Source organism: Urocitellus parryii, chromosome 6 (genome assembly GCF_045843805.1).
Source record: "Urocitellus parryii isolate mUroPar1 chromosome 6, mUroPar1.hap1, whole genome shotgun sequence".
Classification (NCBI taxonomy): domain Eukaryota; kingdom Metazoa; phylum Chordata; class Mammalia; order Rodentia; family Sciuridae; genus Urocitellus; species Urocitellus parryii.
Genome location: NC_135536.1, coordinates 88,841,993 through 88,860,788, shown reverse-complemented (window position 1 = coordinate 88,860,788; position 18,796 = coordinate 88,841,993). Strand labels below are relative to the sequence as shown.

At 43.6% G+C, this 18,796-nt stretch overlaps 1 protein-coding gene across 1 annotated transcript in view; it reads right to left on the bottom strand.

Moving 5' to 3' along the window:
- Nucleotides 1-5,872: 5,872 nt before the first annotated feature.
- Rtf1 (RTF1 homolog, Paf1/RNA polymerase II complex component) overlaps nt 5,873-18,796 on the bottom strand; it is a 62,131-nt gene continuing 49,207 nt past the window's right edge. The window contains exons 8-18 of the mRNA XM_026391550.2: nt 17,530-17,707; nt 15,008-15,090; nt 13,296-13,383; nt 13,092-13,199; nt 12,439-12,516; nt 11,498-11,619; nt 11,062-11,119; nt 10,545-10,622; nt 9,601-9,696; nt 8,631-8,742; nt 5,873-8,016 (exon numbers count right to left, since the gene is read on the bottom strand). Of these exons, the coding sequence (XP_026247335.1) occupies nt 7,910-8,016; nt 8,631-8,742; nt 9,601-9,696; nt 10,545-10,622; nt 11,062-11,119; nt 11,498-11,619; nt 12,439-12,516; nt 13,092-13,199; nt 13,296-13,383; nt 15,008-15,090; nt 17,530-17,707 (1,108 nt within the window). The 3' untranslated portion in view covers nt 5,873-7,909. The remainder of the gene's footprint in view (nt 8,017-8,630; nt 8,743-9,600; nt 9,697-10,544; nt 10,623-11,061; nt 11,120-11,497; nt 11,620-12,438; nt 12,517-13,091; nt 13,200-13,295; nt 13,384-15,007; nt 15,091-17,529; nt 17,708-18,796) is intronic.

The window sequence follows — 18,796 nt, the reverse complement described above, 5'->3', positions numbered from 1 at the left end:
GCCAGGCGAGCGCGCTACGGCTTGAGCCACATCCCCAGCCCGAGTGATGACTTTTTTATTTTGCATTGTTTTATAGAAGAAGGATCCAACTAGAAGACAGTTTCCACTGGCCATCTTTAAATTTTGTCCCAGTGGATTGTCAGGGAGGCCCTGGGAATTCTTGGTCTCTCAGCTGCTTCATGTATCCAAAATATTTCCCAGGGGCTGGGGTTGTGGCTCAGTGGTAGAGCACTTGCCTAGCATGTGTGAGGCACTGGGTTCAATTCTCAGCATCACATATAAATAAATAAAAATAAAGTTCTATCAACAACAACAAATATTTCCCAACTCTGGTCCCTCTGACTTTCCTTCTCTGCCCAGGGCATATTAAAGAGGGGACCGTAAGTCTGGCCAGAGCCAGGGCTCAGTGAAAACTTCAGGATGGGAAAGAACAGGAGACCTCCTTTTTCCTTGAAGAGGATTGAATGGCTGTCTTCCCTTGAAGTGATGTGTCCTCAACTCCAACCCCAAACTCTTTTCCTTGCCTCTGGATTTTGCCTTTTTCCCTGTAAGTTCCCCCACCCCAGTACTGGGGATTAAACCCAGGGGTGCTTTTCTACTTACTGAGATATATCTGCCACATCCCCACTCCCCGTTTTTAAAAATATTTTTAAGTTGTAGATAGACATAATACCTTTATTTATTTTTATGTAGTGCTGAAGATTGAACCCAGTGCCTCACACGTGCAAGGCATGCGCTGGACCACTGAGCCACAACACCAGCCCCTCCCCAGCCCTTTTTTGAGATAGGGTTTTGCTAAGTGCTTAGGACCTCCCTTAGTTGCTGAGGCTAGCAATGAACTTGAGATCCTCCTGCCTCAGCATCCCAAATCTCTGGGATTATAAGCATGGGTCCCCATGCTCTCCTCTAGTGCAATCTTTTATTCTATAATTGATAGACTAAACTTGGTGGGCATACTCTGGGGTGGAAGCAAGGGCAGTTTAGCAGGGTTCTGGATCTAGTAGTATTATCTGACCCTCTACAACCTGTCATTCTTATCTAAAATGAACAAATTATGTGACTGTTCCTGTGTACACAATAAGAACATAGTTTCTCAGGTGGGCACGGTGGTGCATGCCTAATACCAACTACTCCAGAGGATGAGGCAGGAGGATCAAAGTTTGAGGCCAGCCTCAGCAGTTTAAGGAGGCCTAATGCATTTTAATGAGACCTTGTCTCAAAAAAAAAAAAAAAAAAAAAAAAAGGGCTGGGGAGTTGCTCAGTGGTAAAGTGCCTCTGGGTTCAAACCCTAGTACCTAAACAAACCCCACAGTCTCTCCTGAGGCCTTTTTTTCTCTTTATTCTTTCTTTCAGGACCGGGGATTGAACTCAGGGGACACTAGACCACTGAACCCATCCTCATCCCTATTTTTTTTTTTTTTTTAGAGAGAATGAGAGAGGAGAGAGAGAGAATTTTTAATATTTACTTTTTAGTTATTGGCGGACACAACATCTTTGTTTGTATGTGGTGCTGAGGATCGAACCTGGGCCGCACGCATGCCAGGCAAGCGCGCTACCGCTTGAGCCACATCCCCAGTCCCCTCAGCCCTATTTTGTATTTTATTGACAGACTGGGTCTTACTGAGTTGCTTTGCATTTCGCTTTGACTGAGGCTGGCTTTGAACTCGCGATCCTCCTGCCTCAGCTTCCCAAGCCGCTGAGATTACAGGTGCAGGGCTCTCCTGATGTATTTTTGAAACAAGGTTTTTCATCTCTCCAAGAGCCCGTGTTCCTGTGGGTCTCCTCTTCGTTTCTCCAGGAGTTAAACCTCAGAATTTCCCAGTGGTGATGTGGAGGCAGAAGGGACTGTGAGGGTCTGAGGTCAGGTACTCTGTGTGAAGCTAGTGATGTAAGAAAACCTGGGGGTGCAGTGGTCTCCTTCCCTCACGCCCTCACCAGAGAACTTCCGCGCTTCTCCTAGTGGTGGGGGTGGAGGGCACAGCTCTCAATTCCATTGGAGATCTCTGTACCTGCGGGCATGACATCCATACAGGGTGCCTGGTGACCGAGTCCACAGAGTATCAGGGGAAGGGCAGAACCAGAAGAAATCGGGAAGCTGCCCTCGGGCACCGGGTCTTGGAGGTTCATGTCCACTGTGTCACGGAGTTGGCCTCCAGGGTAGCTGGAGCCACTCACCACAAGCGCGCGGGAGAGCGGATGCCCGGCTCTCAACTTTGAGAAAGGGCCGGGATGCGCCTAGCCTAGGTCCACGGCTGAGGACACGAGTGCGCGCAGGAGCGGTCCACACAACGGCTCCTTCCGAGTTGCAGCACGCCGGGCGGTGCGCTTCCACCCGGGTTCCTAGGCTGCGGGGCCGGGAGGGGGACGAAGAAAAGTCTAGGCCTGAGGTCCGTAGGAGCCCGTCGGGGACTCCGCACACCCAACGGGGATGAATGGGCGCCTCTGTCGTTGCCTTTTCTCAAATCCAAGGAAAGGAAGCTAGGCTTCTGCTGCTAGTGGCATTCACCCTTCCAGGTCTCATCCCTCGGTGCGTGGGTTGTGCGAGCTGCAAGGGGTCTGGAGACCGCATAGGAAGAATGGAGCAGAGTCAAATCCTCCAGAATGTAGTGGCCCTGGCAGAATGTCTACTTGGTGCCTCCCACTCCTTCCCTCCAGCCGCTTCCCGCTTGGTGCCTGGGATGGGAAGAGAGGTGTCGCGGAGACAAGTGGCTCCCAGAGGAGGAGTCCTGTGTCGGCTGGGTGCTAGAGTAGGAGGAAGAATTGCTAGGGAAAATGGATGGAGTGGGGGCGCGGTGGCTCCCTCCTGTAATCCTAGCCACTCGGGAAGCTGAGGCAGAATTGCGAGTTCCAGGCCAGCCTCAGCCATTTAGCGAGGCTCTGGGCAACTTAGTGAGACCCCGTCTCAAAATAAAAAAAAAAAAAAAAGGCTGGGGATGTACCTCAGTGGTAAAACGCCTCTGGGTTAAATCTCCAATACCCTGCCCCCCCCCCCAAAAAAAAAAATCAACGGAGATAAACCCGCACATTCCAGGCTTGGTGAATGAATGTGGCCGAGCACTATTCAATGTCCGCATGCCCTTAGCAAAACAGGGCCATCCACTGCTACATAAGGGTTGGGGGGAGAATCTGATATTTTAAAGAAGGTATCAAGGGAAGGATCAGAACTTTATTGGACTCATACTTTTCTGGTTTGGGTTTAATTACTTTTGGTAGTGGTGGGGATGTGAGTCCTCTTTTAGAGTGTGTGTGGCTGGAAGGAATACCTTCAATCACGGCAGGAGGAGTAGTAGACTACTCTGGTAGGTTCCCCAGGCCAGTTTCAGTGTCTAATAATTGGGACTCCAACCTGGAGGTGGAGTTTCTTGGTTCCCATGGTGAGAACCTCTGGAAGGCTCTTGCAATCTGTCCCATGCCAAGGATGTTCTTCTGCAATTTCTGCCCACCCCTTGAGACCAACTGGCACCCCTAGTCACCATACCATCCCCACTCCTGGGAGCACTGCCAGAGTTAACTCTCCCCTCACCTTCTCTCCTCCAGAACCCAGCATCTTCTGCTTCTTGAATTACTGGGGATAGGAACACATAATATTTAATATCAATCAGAGTTGTTTTTTTTTTTCTTTTGGTCCTGGGGACAATCCAGGAGCCCTTTACCACTGAGTTAACATCCACAGCCCTTTTTTTGAGATAGGCTCTAAGTTGCATAGCTTTACTAAATTGCTGAGGCTGGCCTCGAATTTGCAATTCTTCTGCCTCAGCCTCCCAGATTGTTAAATGCCACTTTTATTTATGTGCCATCGTGTCTGGCTTGGCAGGTTGTTTTTTAGACAAAGAACTTGTGTCTCAGAGCAATTAACTAGCTCAGTCCTATGAACCCTGCATCAATTTGGGGTACCTTATGGCTCTTGGTGCTCACAGGGCTGGAGCATAGACTGGACGCTCTCATGTGCCTATGCTTTAGTAGCTATGCCCTACTGGGGGCCAATAAATTGCATTCGGAGGTTCCCCTCACCATGCACTGGGACTGGCCTGGGCAACCTTACAGAAAAGGCAGACTCTTCTGGGTATGGTGGTGCACATCTGAAATTTCAATAACTTAGGAGGCTAAGGCAAAAGGATTGCAAGCTGGAAGTCAGCCTAGGCAGTTTAGAGAGAAATTGTCTCAAATAAAAAATAAAAAGGGCTAAGGATGTAGCTCAGTGGTAGAGTGTCCTTGGATTCAATACCAATTGCTTAAAAAAAAAAAAGGCAGGCTGTGGTGGGTCCTGTTTACAGTTATTCCTTCCAGCCCCCAAACACAGACCAAAGGACCCCCAAGTGATCCAGGGAATAATGCAACAAACAAATCTAAGCTGAGGCCAGTGGCTTCCTGGCTCCTTAGAGCTGCTAGTCCATAGTCAACCCATGTTTACCTGAGGAATGGTCTCTCTCCTGGAAGAAGCTGGGAGATGTTGATCGCCCTACCACTCCTTTTCCCTTCCTCCACCTGCACTGGAGGTGCTTATTATTTATTTATTTATTTTTGTGGTGCTGGGGATTGAACCCAGGGCCGTATGCATGCAAGGCAAGCACTTTACCAACTGAGCTATATCCCCAGCCCTGGAGGTGCTTATTTTTGTTTTTCAGTGATAGCAAGTGGCTGCCACATAGAACCCAGAACCCTAAGAAGAGCATGTGGAGGACAAGAAGTCTGAATGCACTTAATGGCTAAATCCTGGGGACTATTTCTTCAACATCAGAGGCAGCCTTGGATCTGGTTTCTACCATAGGGAGTTAAAGGTCTGGGATCTTCTTGCTTTCTAGTTAAATATGGCCCAATAGGGGTTTCAGACACAATTTCAGGTAGTGGGAACCCCTTACAAATCTCCTTCCTTGGGTCAGGCCAGAGGATATCAACTGTTTCCTTCATGAACACACTCACAGCCCCTGAAACCCTGCTTCACACATACCAAAGGCAGAAAACAGCACAGGAACTGCCTAAGCCAAATGAAATCTGTTAGGGCCAATTCTCACTAGGGTTAGGCATCCTATTAGGTGCCTGTCCCAGTTAACTAAACTGCTGTTTGTTGTTTACCAAGATTAGAAGTAAGCCAGGGAAACTGCAGGCCCCGCTGGGTCTAGGCAACTTGGCCTTCTGGAGAACCAAGCTGCTTAAGTTGTCAACAGCCACTTTCACTTTTGGGGGTGCAGTGCTACGAGAAGGGGAAGAAAAAGAGCAGGAGAGGCTTTCTTAAGAACTTTGAGGTGCCACTTAGGATGCAAGCCTTGGACTAAGTCTGATCCCCTTGTTAAAATGGCATCAAGTTTATTTACAAATATCTGTACAATTGATGACAAGTCAGGACTTCTCATAAACAAAACAAAGGCAATCTTTTTGAAGGGAAGTTGCAGGCAATACTTTCCCTGCACCTGTCAAAAACAAGACAGACCTATATGCATGAGCTAGGTGTATGGACGGACATTGACCTTCTCACTTCCTGGAAGGAACTGAAAAATGTATAAAACAGACTTAGGTGCTGCACTCTTCAACATCAAAACCATGTTGGGGATGGGAGTGGTGGAGGGGGCCACTGAGGCAGTTCCCTAGCATAAGAAATACTGTGATCCATAAAGAAGCCCAGCCGGTGGGACAAAGCCCGTGTCTTAGGCCTGGCCAAGATTGTGACTCAGAGGCTCTGCCTCAGCTGGGACTGCAGCCAAAGTCCTCAGTCTTGATCCCAATTATCAGGTAGGCTACTCAGATGGTAGGTTAACTTTCAGTCTTCTTTGGTTTGGATGGCTTTTCTCCCGGCTCTGTGCTTTGGCATCTCCGAATGAAGGTTTCAGCAGCTGCAGGTGGGGAGGTAGTGGCAAAGTGCTACAGTGTGATGCAGTTTTAATAAAAATTTTATTACACAGCCATAATGTAAATCGACACTTCTCCAAATCCAAATGATACTAAATACAGATCTACATGGTGGATCAGAATGACTCCAGCAAATTATATGGATTCTATGATTTTATGTCTTTTAAAACCAGAAAGAAAAAGTCCAAGTTTGACATGATAGGAGAGGTCCCAGCAGCTCCAGGACTCTGCTAGAGTCCAGGCAATGTTTAACAGTCTGTGATTCCACATTTACACAACAGTCTATAAAGAGTTTCGGTCAATGGACTATTCAAGTATATATGATTTTAATGAGTCCATCACCACTCCTTTGCCCAAATGAACTGTCACAGCTACCATATTGCTGTGTTACAGTCATTTACCAATTTTACTCAGTCACAATACTTTAAAACCACCCATTGCCGATTTTTTAAAAAATATGTAAACTAAGTTAAAGCAACACTGAGGCTCTACCAAACCCAGAAGAGTTACCAAGTTCATTCTTGTTTCAAAACACTCTGTGATTTCCCATCATCCCCTTCCGTATATAAAAATTGAGTGAAGAAGTACAGAGTAGAGCTTCTAGATTCCTCTCCCTTTTGTGGAAATCAGCAGCTCTCAGCTGTTTCTTTAGCTTAGTTCTTGGTATATATAGTCAGCTGTACTTTGTTCTGAAAAGATTTGTTAAATGCCACTTTTATTTACACTTGGAGCTTTACACCTGAGAATGATTATCAAGCAGTCAGCTTATCTCTTTTCAAACATTTCATAACGACATACACACCTCTTTGCTGGCTTCACCCTAGCTGCACAACAATATATATGCTTACCATATATATATATGTATACACACACACAACTGCACATGCTGGTAACATTTTCAATCCAAATCTTATTGTTTGCTCTCCACATTCATGTTGAATAATTTCTTTTAAAAAACAAAACAAGTGTTATTCTTGCCAAAACATCAAAACAGAATCACTAGGAAGACACAGGTACACTGGGTGGGAACAAGACACACTCTATGTTCAGCCAAGAAGCTGTAGGCTGTGCCATGAGATGAGCAAGACACTTTTTGCCCTCCTGGTACCTGCCTCAGCTTCTCTCCTGCCTGCCAGGACACAGCCTATAAGGCAAGGAGCTAAACTAGGGAGTTTTCTTGAAGACGGGGAGGTGATGGAGGAAGAGAGGGTAGGGAAAGTTACACAGCTACAGCAGTCAGGTCTGTTTAATAAGAAGAATCACATTTAATGAGTTTCTTTCTTGCAGTTTCAGATGCTCAAGTACAGCTGAAAAAAATCTGAAACAGCTATAGACCAATGACAGACTGATACAAAGAGTACTGCATTTTAAAAAAATGATAAAAAAACCCACACTTACATACACATACACACACACACACATACACACACACACACACACACACACACACTCTCTCTCTCTCTCTCTCTCTCTCTCAAATTAGACCCCCCTCCCTCCCCACAAATGTACACTTTTTGGAAACTAAATTGTTTTTGAAAACCCTTCTTCCGCAGAGATGGGAAGAAGAGAAAGATGAGAGAGTAAGGAGGACTGCAGGTGCCCAATCCCTGCTCCCTCCACAAAGGTCAGGTGCCAAATGTTCAATGGTTGGGTCCAAGGCAGTCTTGGAGAGAAGACTGCCCAGTGCTGCTGCTATCGCCACCAGGGGCTCCAGCAGGAATCCCAGCTCCATGGTAATACTGAATGTGTGTACAGTGGCCAATGAACTGTGCTGGTTAAAAAAAGAAAAAAGAAAAAAAAAAAAAAAGGCAAACACAAATCTAAAGACATGGAAAAAGCCCAACTGAGCCCAGATCCATAATGGGTGGGGCCCAGGGGTTTGATGGGAGATGGTGCAGACAAGGGAGGTCTATACAGCAAATGGTTTATATTACAGATGACTGGCAGTTTAGAGTCTCTTCCCAGTTCTACTGCTGCTCCAGCCCAAAGAGGGCAAATCAAAGGAAAAGAGGAAAGGCAGGACACTGATGGGCATGCAGGGTCAGAAGCAGCAGGCTGGATACTTTCAAATAAGTCCCCGTCGTTTTTTGTAGTCCTCCAAGTTCAGAGATCTCCTTGGAGCCCCATCCTTGGCTGGAGGAGCCTTGGAGGTGATGGCCAAAGCCTTTGACTCTGTGGGAAAGAACAAATTGGCATGTGAAGTACCTACAAAATCTTTTAGTCTTGTGCTTCATTCCTTCAGATAGCCTTACTGACTGCAGACTGTAGTCAAATGTAACTGCAGCCAGTCTGACCTGGCCTCTACAGATACTATCCCCATTTCTTCAGTTACTTTTTTTTGGTACTGGGAATTGAACCCAGGGGCACTTAACAACTAAACCACATCCCTAGTCCCCTTTTTGGTATTTTATTAGAGAGAGGATCTCCTTAAGTTGCTGAGGCTGGCTTTGTTTTTTTTTTTTTTTTTTAATTTTTTTTTTTAATATTTATTTTATTTAGTTCTCAGTGGACACAACATCTTTGTTGGTATGTGGTGCTGAGGATCGAACCCGGGCCGCACGCATGCCAGACGAGCGCGCTACCGCTTGAGCCACATCCCCAGCCCGCTGAGGCTGGCTTTGAATTCATGATCCTCCTGACTCAGCCTCCAGAGCTGCTGGAGCTATAGGTGTGTACCACACCATGTCTGCCTCTCCGTTTTTTCATTAGAGTAAGGTCTCCTCACAGGCCAAGAGAGCTGTGGATCCATATAGTCATGTCATCAGTACTTCCCCACCCTCACATACCTGAGCTGGGAACCTGTAAATCAATCTTCACATCAAAATCGTGCACTTTGAACAAGTCTTCTGAGAGGTCACTGGCTGACTTAGAATTCAAATCTTTATCCTTTCCCTGACCCTGGAATAAGAAGAGGAAAACTAATTATAAAGAGCATAAGTATAAGAAGATTTTAAGAAGCAGCAGCCACTAATGGCCAAAGCTCTTATTTAAATAAGTTCATTATATTTTCCTACTAAAGTCCTTTTCTGATTTTCAAAGAGGAAAGACAGGAGAGACCATAGATAAGAGCTTTCTTTTCTGAAGCTTACAATGTCCATACGCCTAGCTTATGTATATAGGTCTGCTTGTCTGTCTTGTTTTTGACAGGTGCAGGGAAAGTATCGCCTGCAACTTCCCTTCAAAAATATTGCCTTTATTTTGTTTCTGAAGTCCTGACTTGTCACTCAATTGTACAGATATTTGTAAGCTTCAAAGCAAAAAGGAAGACTCATATCTGTGGTATGTGAGAAGGAAGGGTGGGCTTAAGACAATAGGCCATCTTCTCACCCCAGATTTCAGGAATTCCTAGGACAGTCTACCCAAGACTCAAAATTGGGTAGAAAATTTTTTGTAAATGGGAGGTTTCTCTCAGTTTCCCATTTTTGCTTTCACTTATATAATCATCTGATCCTTACAACATGTCAACTGCTTCTCCTAATTATCCTCCAAAGTAGGTAGGGTATATAAAATACTCCCTAAATGGCCCAAAGACACAGTGGCTTCAACTCTAGTCAAGTAATGGTGTTGAGTTTAGAGTTTAGGTTGTTTGATCAAAATTAAGTTTTGCTGATTATAAAAAACTACGATAGAGAAAACACTGTAAGTGGGACTCCATGTTCTCCTGTGGTAAAAATCAAGCCCAAACCAGGTAAGGTGCTCACTCAGGGTTCCAGCCAGCAGCCTAGCTCTGCAGCCACAGGGTAGTACTGCACTTGCCTTGCTCATTTCCTTTGGTGCATCTGGTAACACTCCAGAACCATACTTCGCATTTAGCTGGGCCAAAATGGCAGCTTGAACAGCCGGGTCTCTGGACTGAGAAAAAAAATAAGTTATTTTTAGAGACTTCAACATTCAGAGTCTTATTGCCAGATTCTTTCTACCTACTACCAATAATATCATAAGCACCACAGCAGACTCATCAGTAGCTCAGTGGAGTTTTCCTCAAGGCAGCAAAAGAAGGGAAATTAAAAGCTTTTAAAACTATACCTATGGAGATACAGCACAGTGGTAGAGTGCTTGCCTAGCATAAGAAGGCTCTGGGTTCAATCCCCAGGACTGAAAAACCAAACAAAAACTAATCCATACCCACACCTGAGTAACACATTATCAATATGAAAACTTGAAATCCAAAGTGCTCAAATATCCAAAACTTTTTGTGCACCAAGTGGAAAATTCCACACTTGACCTCATGTGACAGGTTGTAGTCAAAACATAGGCACACTAAAAATATGATACAAAATTACCTTCTGGTGATGTGTAGGACATACGAAATATAAATGAATTTCACATGTAGACTTGGGTCATATCCCCAAGTTATGCAAATATTCAAATATACCTCCCCCACCAATCCAAACTTTGAAACACTTTTGGTCCCAAGCACTTTGAATAAGTTACTTTAGGGACTGCACTGCACTATAAACCCACCCTGGTACACAGGGGTTAGTCACAGGGTCTTTATGAATCCATGTCAGGTTTTTCCCTACCTGTATGACCTATAGCAAGATAAAAAAGGAAGTTTCTGGACTCAAGAACTTGAAGCAGGCAAGCAAATCCCAGCTAGGAAAACATTATTTTTAACTTCTTTATTAATTTCCTAATGGAATTCATTTTATGTCCTAGAATCTAGGTCCTGACTAAAAATGTCCTCTTTAGGCACTCACATTAGAGACGATGGTAGGTTTGCATTGCCGCCTGGTAAAGGGATCCATCTGTTGGTTTTTCATGTTGTGACTTTCAGCCTAAAACAGAGAACATGTATTAGAGAACCATACCTCCTTTCCCCACCCTCTCATTCATCATAAACTTGCTTATAAATAATCTCTTTGCAAGGGGTGCAGGGGGGTGGGGGAGGGGAATAACAACCTGGAAGTTATTATCCTTTCCCTTTAAGAACACCAGAGCAGCTATCAGGGCAACAACCAAAAATCAGAAACTGGTAAGAATGAATATCTGTGGAGTAGTCTAAGGGCAGAAAGGGGTAAAGCAGGGTAGAAGACTGCTATTTTTCATTATAAGTTAATAAATTACATGGGTGAATGTACACACAGAGAATGAGTATATGCTAAATATATGTGTTATTTCAATGATATAAAAGATAGACTTGAGCAACATGTAGGAAGATTTCATATCATTCTATTTAAATTTTTTCAGTGATTCAGATAAAGTTGTCTTACTCACCACAAGGGCCTTCTCAGACTCCACGATGTTCCACTCCCTGTTCCGCTGGTTGATATAACTATGGGATGAGTAAGAGATGAGTCAGTGGACCATAAGAGGGAGTAGTCTCAGAGCCCTGACCCCAGAGATCTGGAGAGTCAGTGTAGCACAGTGTGTACAAGGCCACAGGCTTGCCCAATAATTTTGGCCAAGGTCTTCAGACCATGGATAGGGGCCCAACCAAAATAGGCTCAGTTAGGGGCTGGGGATGTGGCTCAAGCGGTAGCGCGCTCGCCTGGCATGCGTGCGGCCCGGGTTCGATCCCCAGCACCACATACCAACAAAGATGTTGTGTCCGCCGAGAACTAAGAAATAAATATTAAAATTTCTCTCTCTCTCTCTCTCTCCCCTCTCTCTTAAAAAAAAAAAAAAAAAAAAATAGGCTCAGTTAACACACCTGATAGCAGATATGTTCTTGGTCCGCTGGCGGTCCAGGGCCTCGGCTCGCTCCTCCAACTCATTCAGCTGGTCTTGGATTTGTTTCGCCTTGTCCTGATCTCCCAGGTCTTCAGCCATGGCCTGCACACAGAGAAGCATGTAAGCTCTTGGCTATGATTGCTGGAAGGGGATTCTTGATATACAGCCTAATAATATATGCGGTTTATTAATTTATGATGAACAAATGACAAGAGATGTGAAAGAATAGTGAAGAAATACTTTACAAACACAAAATGTGTAATTTTACTTAAAGTACACTGCCATATAGCTACCTGGCTATGGACCCCTAGTGGCAGCAATATGTAAAACCCAGGTCCACACGGCTAAACTATCATAACAAGGCTCACCCCATCAGGATTTGAAGAATGGAAAACCACCTACTATAATCGGGCTTGATAATATCAGTTGTCTGTTTAGACCCAGTGAGGAATAGTAGGTCTAAACAGGTCTTTTTTTGTTTTGTTTTGTTCTTGCTATTCTATTGTGGAATGAACTCAGATGTGCTTTACTACATCCCCCTTTTTAAAATTTTGAGATGGAGGTCTCACTAGGTTGCTGAGACTGACCTGAATTTATAATCCTCCAGTCTCAGCCTCCTGAGTCACTGGGATTATAAGTATGCAAAAACCACACCTACCTTTGGTGTGTGGGGGGGTCTATTTTACTACACATGAAAGTAAAAGGACTAGAAAGTAATAAGAATGGAACAATTTCAATTTATAGACAGGAAAATGGCTGAGGAATTTCACAAAGACATCAAGAATACACTGTGTTGCTTATAACTGAGCCCAGAGTTTTGTCCCAATTCTGCTATCATTAACTTAGCAGAAGATATACTAGTAGTTTGATTTCCATATCTCCTTACAGGATGGGCAAAGAGGCTCGAATACATGTCCTTACCTTTTCCTTTAGCAGCTGAGTCTTCTTCATAGCATAGTTGGGTGGAGCTTTTCTGAACCTTTCTTTCTCTTTAACAATCTGTACCAGAGAGGAGATACCAGCAGTGAGGTATTCCTAAACTATTTTTGTAGACAGGCTAAGTGAGCCCATTTTGGAGGCAAGCAGCTAGTTAAAAGGGGACTGCTCTTCCTATAGTGGCGTCATGCCCCCAAGAGAGAATGAGTTCACTCCAAGGGATACTATGCTGCTTCCAGGGTCACGGAGATTCTTCTGGGACAGTCTGAAGGAATATGCACCAATGAACAGCAGCAGCCCAAGGGCCTGGTATTGTAAGGCTAGCCACTGTCCAAGAGAACAGAAATCAAAGAATTCTGCCAAAATGTTTTGGAGAAAGAAACTTCCAGAAGGATCAAACCTAGCAGAATATATTTCCCTGATCCCTGAATATACTGAGTCTACGTAATCTAATCTGCAGATGAGAATATACAGAGAAAAACTTGATGAACTATGAATAATAAGGTAGCAGTATTAGTATTTCCTCATCTTCATGCATACCTAAAAATATCAAGATATAGGGAGAAAATAAAATTATGATCTCTAAACCCTGATGAACTTGATAAACCTTCAGGCTCTGGGGTACCAAGGTTTCTTACCTCTTCAATGTCCTGATCGTTGAATTTATAATTAAGAGCTTCTTTAATAGATAATTCCTTTTTATTGATTTCATCTAGAGTGGGCAACTGCATGCCAGCAGAGAACATCTGGACCAAAATATGAGAAAGGTTATTAGTAAAGGATTCGGGAAAGAGACTTTTCAGTGTTTGCAAACAACTGCTAGGGAAGCTCTAGACACTTACCGCTTCTTTCCACTTCATGAATTCACTTTCAGTAAATTCTTGGTTTGAGACAAACTCTAGGCGGAACACTCGTTGGTCATTACCATGCCTACATAAAAGAGAGACGGCATTTCCAAGAAAGTGTGTGTTGACTCTAGGATCAGCAAAGCAATCCTACTATACCTCTGTGTGCCTTCTATCTCTGCATTTCTCAATCCTGGCTACCCTTTGAAATCATCTAGAATTTGATTCTGTTTGTTATGGCCACTTCCTAGTCCAAATGGCTCTTTTAAAAGAAATTAGGGGAGACAATGGAGTGAGGATGTGGGAGGGAAACGGAGAGATCATGGTGACCAATAGGCCCAGGGGCAGCCACGTCCATCGTCCATCACAGCTCTTTGCTGTGTGATCCTGGCAAACTACTTCTATTCCTTTCTTTTTTTTTTTTATTTTTATTTTTATTATTTTTTTTTTTTAAAAGAGAGAGTGAGAGAGGAGAGGAGAGAGAGAGAGAGAGAGAGAGAGAGAGAGAGAGAGAGAGAGAGAGAATTTTTAATATTTATTTTTTAGTTCTCGGCAGACACAACATCTTTGTTGGTATGTGGTGCTGAGGATCGAACCCGGACCGCACGCATGCCAGGCGAGCGCGCTACCACTGAGCCACATCTCCAGCCCCATCTTTTTTTTTTTTAAAGAGAGAGTGAGAGAGAGGGAGAGAGAGAGGGGGGGGGAGAGAGAGAGAGAGAGAGAGAGAGAGAGAGAGAGAGAGAGAGAGAAAATTTTAACATTTATTTATTTTTTCTTAGTTCTTGGCGGACACAACATCTTCGTTTGTATGTGGTGCTGAGGATCGAACCCGGGCCGCACGCACGCTAGGCGAGTGCGCTACCGCTTGAGCCACATCCCCAGCCCACTTCTATTCCTTTCTATGGGGTCTTTAGAATTCTTAGGGTCCACTGGGCGCAGTGGAGCATGCCTGTAATCCCAGCAACTTGGGAGGCTGAGACAGGAGGATTGCAAGTTCAAACCCAGCCTCAGCAACTTAATGAGGCCCTGAGCAAATCAGCAAGACCCTGTCTCTAATAAAATATAAAAACGGGTATGGCTTGGTGGTTAAGCACCCCTGGGTTCAATCCCTGGTACCAAAACAAAACAAACAAACAAAAAATATTAGTTCTAAGAGGCAGGGATTTGTGTATGTCTACCTTGTTCTTTCCTTTAACCTGATGATCAGAACTGTACCTAGCACAAATGTTGAGTGAATGACATGTTCAGTTTACTGAAGAGGAAACAAAATCCTGAAAGATAACTAAATTCTAGTTAAGTGAGAGAGCCAGGACCAGAAACAAGCCTCTTGACCGTGTTCGCTGGGCATTTTCTCTTATGACTCAAAATCATTCTTCTGTACGTCCTAGTACTTCATATTCCTGTCTCCCCAGCCTTTTTTTGTTGTTGTTGTTGTTGTACTGGGGATTGGACCCTGGGCTTTGTGCATGTTAGGCAAGTGCTCACCCACTGTTTTTTTATTTTATGCTGTCACAGTGTCTGGGAGAAAATAATATCTGGAGACTTTCCCTATAGGTAAAGATAGAATGAGTTCCTTTAGGGTACCTTGTGGGACCACATAAAAAGCATTCATAGTAACAGGAAACATTACATTGGAGGCAATGACAGCTCAACAGGCAGTGCCTGTTTAAAGAGGGAACCAAAGCTGCCACAGCAGTGCCTCTTACCGTAGTTGTAGCCCTTTGTTTGTTCTGGTACCACCCAGCTGGTAAACTTTGGCAGTTTCCACAACACCTGTGATCTCAGCAACCTAAGTGAAAGGATAGAGACACCAGTCAAAAAGAAGACTCTTCAGAGCTCTCTACATAACTCTTCCTTTGACTCTATCTACCAGAACACAGACAAGCAACCGTGTGCTGAGAGTAGCCTACAACTGTCAGGTATTCCATGTTTCTATCTCAAATTTGGAATTCAGATGGCAAAGCACAGGGTAAGCAAGCTCCGTGAGCAGAGACAATTGGCCTGGTGAGGCCCATTAGCTTTCCTAAACTAAATCTACCTTTACTAAGGGATGTACTTGGGATTTCAGAAGTTGAAAAATAATAATAAGGGGCTGGGGTTGTGGCTTAATGGTGGAGCACTTGCCTAGCATGTGTGAGGCACTGGGTTCGATTCTCAGCACCACATATAACATAAAATAAATAAAATAAAGGCCCATCAACAACTAAGAAAAAATTTTAAAATAACTACAAATAATAAATTTAGTGTCCTTTGGAGAGAGGGTCTCACAGTTGCTTAGGCTGGTCTTGAACTCCAGGGCTTAAAAGATTCTGCCTCAGCCTCCCAGATATTTGGGACTACAGGTATGACATTACCAGTTCTAGAGGTCAAATTTTTTTTTTTTTTTGTAGTGCTAGGGATTGACCCCAAGACCTATATTCCAGCCCAACGTACAGGTCAAATGTTTGGATATTAGGTATTAAAACAATGCCTTGGACATGCTAGGCAAGTGCTCTACCATTGACTTATATTCCAAGCCCTTTTTATTTTTTGAGACAAAGTGTCACTAAGTTGTCCAGATTGGCCTTGAACTTGTGATCCTCCTGCCTCAGACTCTCAAACAGCTGGCATTACAGGTCAGGTATACATCACCTATACCTGGCTTGGAGGTAATTTCTTGCTTTTTTTTTTTTGTACTGGGGTGGAACTCAGGAATACTTTACTACTGAGTATATCCCCTATCCTTTTTAATTTTTTTGGGGGGGGTGCTAGGGATTGAACCCAGTGGCATGCAACCCCTAAGCCACATCCCTAGCCCTTTTTTATATTTTATTTAGAGACAGGCTCTCATTGAGTTTCTTAGAGCCTCACTAAGTTGCCGAGGCTAATTTCAAGGCTGGTTTCAAAGTAGCAATTCTTCTGCCTCAACCTTCAGAGCTGCTGGGATTACAGGCATGAACCTACTACACCCAGCACCTTTTTAACTTTTCTTTTTAGGAAGGGTCACTCTAAGTTGCTGAGGCTGGCCTCAAACTTGCGATCCTCCTTACTACAGCCTCCTGAGTCACTGGGATTACTGGCATGCATCACTAGGCCCAGCTTAGAGATCAATCTTTATCAACCAAATGTGAAGAAGACCATGGAGGTCAGTTTCTGTTGTACAGCTTTCTGGAACATGGCATGGCTGCTGGCTCCCATTCTAGGAGATAAACACATTAAAACAAGACAATCTAGAATAAAACAAAAACAAACAAGAGAAAAATCAAATAGCTATGTTCTTCTAGCCATTTAGATGATAGAGGCTGTGTTGGAACATACAAATAGCCTGTACAAGGTTGGAGTTATTTTATATTCTCTTTAACTTCCCTGGTCCTAGAAGTTTTTTTTTAGTAATTTATTATTTGAATAAATAGATCTTACAGATTATGTAATTTCCAAAAACTACTTCATAGCTGTTTCCCTTTTTCTTTTTGTACTGAAGGAGCATAGAGAAAATTGTTCTAAATCCAAAACCACGAGTTTCTTGGGCTTCAATTACTTTTCCTGGCAGCAGGTTTGCGAATCACATCTCCCGTCACTATAGATTTTCACTCTTTTATGGGCATCTCATGGAATCTACTTTCTATTCTGCTACAGTTTGGATCTTAGGTGTCTCTCACGGCCCACATGTTAAAGGCTTAGTGCCCAGCTTGGCACTACTGATGGGTGATGAAAATTTTAAGAGGGGAGGCCTCCTGGGAGATTTTAGGTCTCTGGGGCATGTTCTCAAAGGGCATTATAGGATCTTGGTCTTTGTCTTTCTGTCTTTCACATATGGGCCATGAGATGAGTGGTTTTTCTCTCCTTATGTGCACCGCTATAATGTGTTGCTCCCTCAGAAGAGACCCAAAAGCAATGGGACTGACTACCCGATCATGTTTATGATACTCGTAAAACGTGAGCCAAAATAAAATTTTCATTCGATCATCTCAGGTATTTGTTACTGTAAGAAAAGCTGACTAAATACACAGTCAAATGTTGGCAAATAGATTTGCTTAGTATCTCCTACCTCCAGGAGGGTATCATTATGTTTAAAGTATGGAAATCTGGGAAGGTGGTACACACCTGAGATCACAGGCACTCAATAGGATGAGGTGGAAGGATTGCAAATTTAAGGCCACTGACATGGTGAGTCAAAAATGAACAAAAAAGAATGAACAAACAAACAAATAAATACCAAGGACAACTGTCCAAGGAAAGAAATACCAACCCGGTAAACTGGTTTGCTGTTATGGTTTCCAATGCCAATTCGTACAAAACATCCTGTGACAGTTTTAGCAAAGAAGGGCATATGACACCAACGTTCTAGCTTATGCCTCGATAATCGAACTCTATTCAATTCTTCGGGTAGGGAAACTGGTTGTGATTTTGGAGGGATCTCTTCCTTCCTGTAGGAAACAAAGTGGCAGTGGGAAAAACATTCAGCATAAAAACAGAATAAGATACATAAATAAACACCAAATTCTTAAAACTTAAAATACAAAGATTAACCTAGTAGGAGAAACAAATAAAACATCAGAAAATAGTTAATCTGGGCTGGGGATGTGGCTCAAGCAGTATCACACTAGCCTGGCATGCGTGCAGCCTGAGTTGGATCCTCAGCACCACATACAAACAAAGATGTTGTGTCCGCCGAAAACTAAAAAATAAATATTAAAAAAAATTCTCTCTCTTAAAAAAAAAAAAAAAGAAAAAAAAACCAGTTAATCCTGTTCCTAACCAGTAGTGTGAACTTTTTTTTTTTTTTTTGGGTACCAAAGTGGTTAAGGGTTGCTTAACCACTGAGCCACAGCCCTTTTTTAATTTTTTATTTTGAAACAGGGTCTCACTAAGTTACCTAGGGCCTCACTAAGTTGCTGAGGCTAGCTTTGAACTTGCAATCCTCTTGCCTCAGCCTCCTAAGATCCTAGGATTATAGGCATGTGCCACTGTGCCTGACCAGTAAAATGTTTTGAATGAGATACCACTTCAGAAAAGAAAATTGATGAGCCAGGCATGCAGGAGGATTCAAGTTCAAAGTTAGCCTCAGCAACTTAGTGAGGATCTGTCTCAACGTAAAATATAAAAAGGACCGAGGGGATATGACTCAGTGGTTAAGCAAAGGATGGAAAGAAAGAAGGAAGGAAGGAAGGAAGGAAGGAAGGAAGGAAGCAAGCTAATGATTTAGGCCAATCTGAGGGTGACACGAAGTTAAGGAAGGAAAGAAGGAAGGAAGGAAGGAAGCAAGCTAATGATTTAGGCCAATCTGAGGGTGACACGAAGTTAGTTCTCATCTGCTAGGTCCAGGGGGAATGTTTAGTAGTGCAGCCCAGGAGCCAGAGGCAGAAGAAAGTAATGGGCTAACATACTAGGGAATCTCAGTTCATCAATTCAGGGTACTGAACCAAACAAGTCACAGCCCAAACAAGATTTTGAAAACTACACAAAGCTTTTTCTCAAGGAACCCAACCATCCTGCCTACTAAACCAAAATGTGAA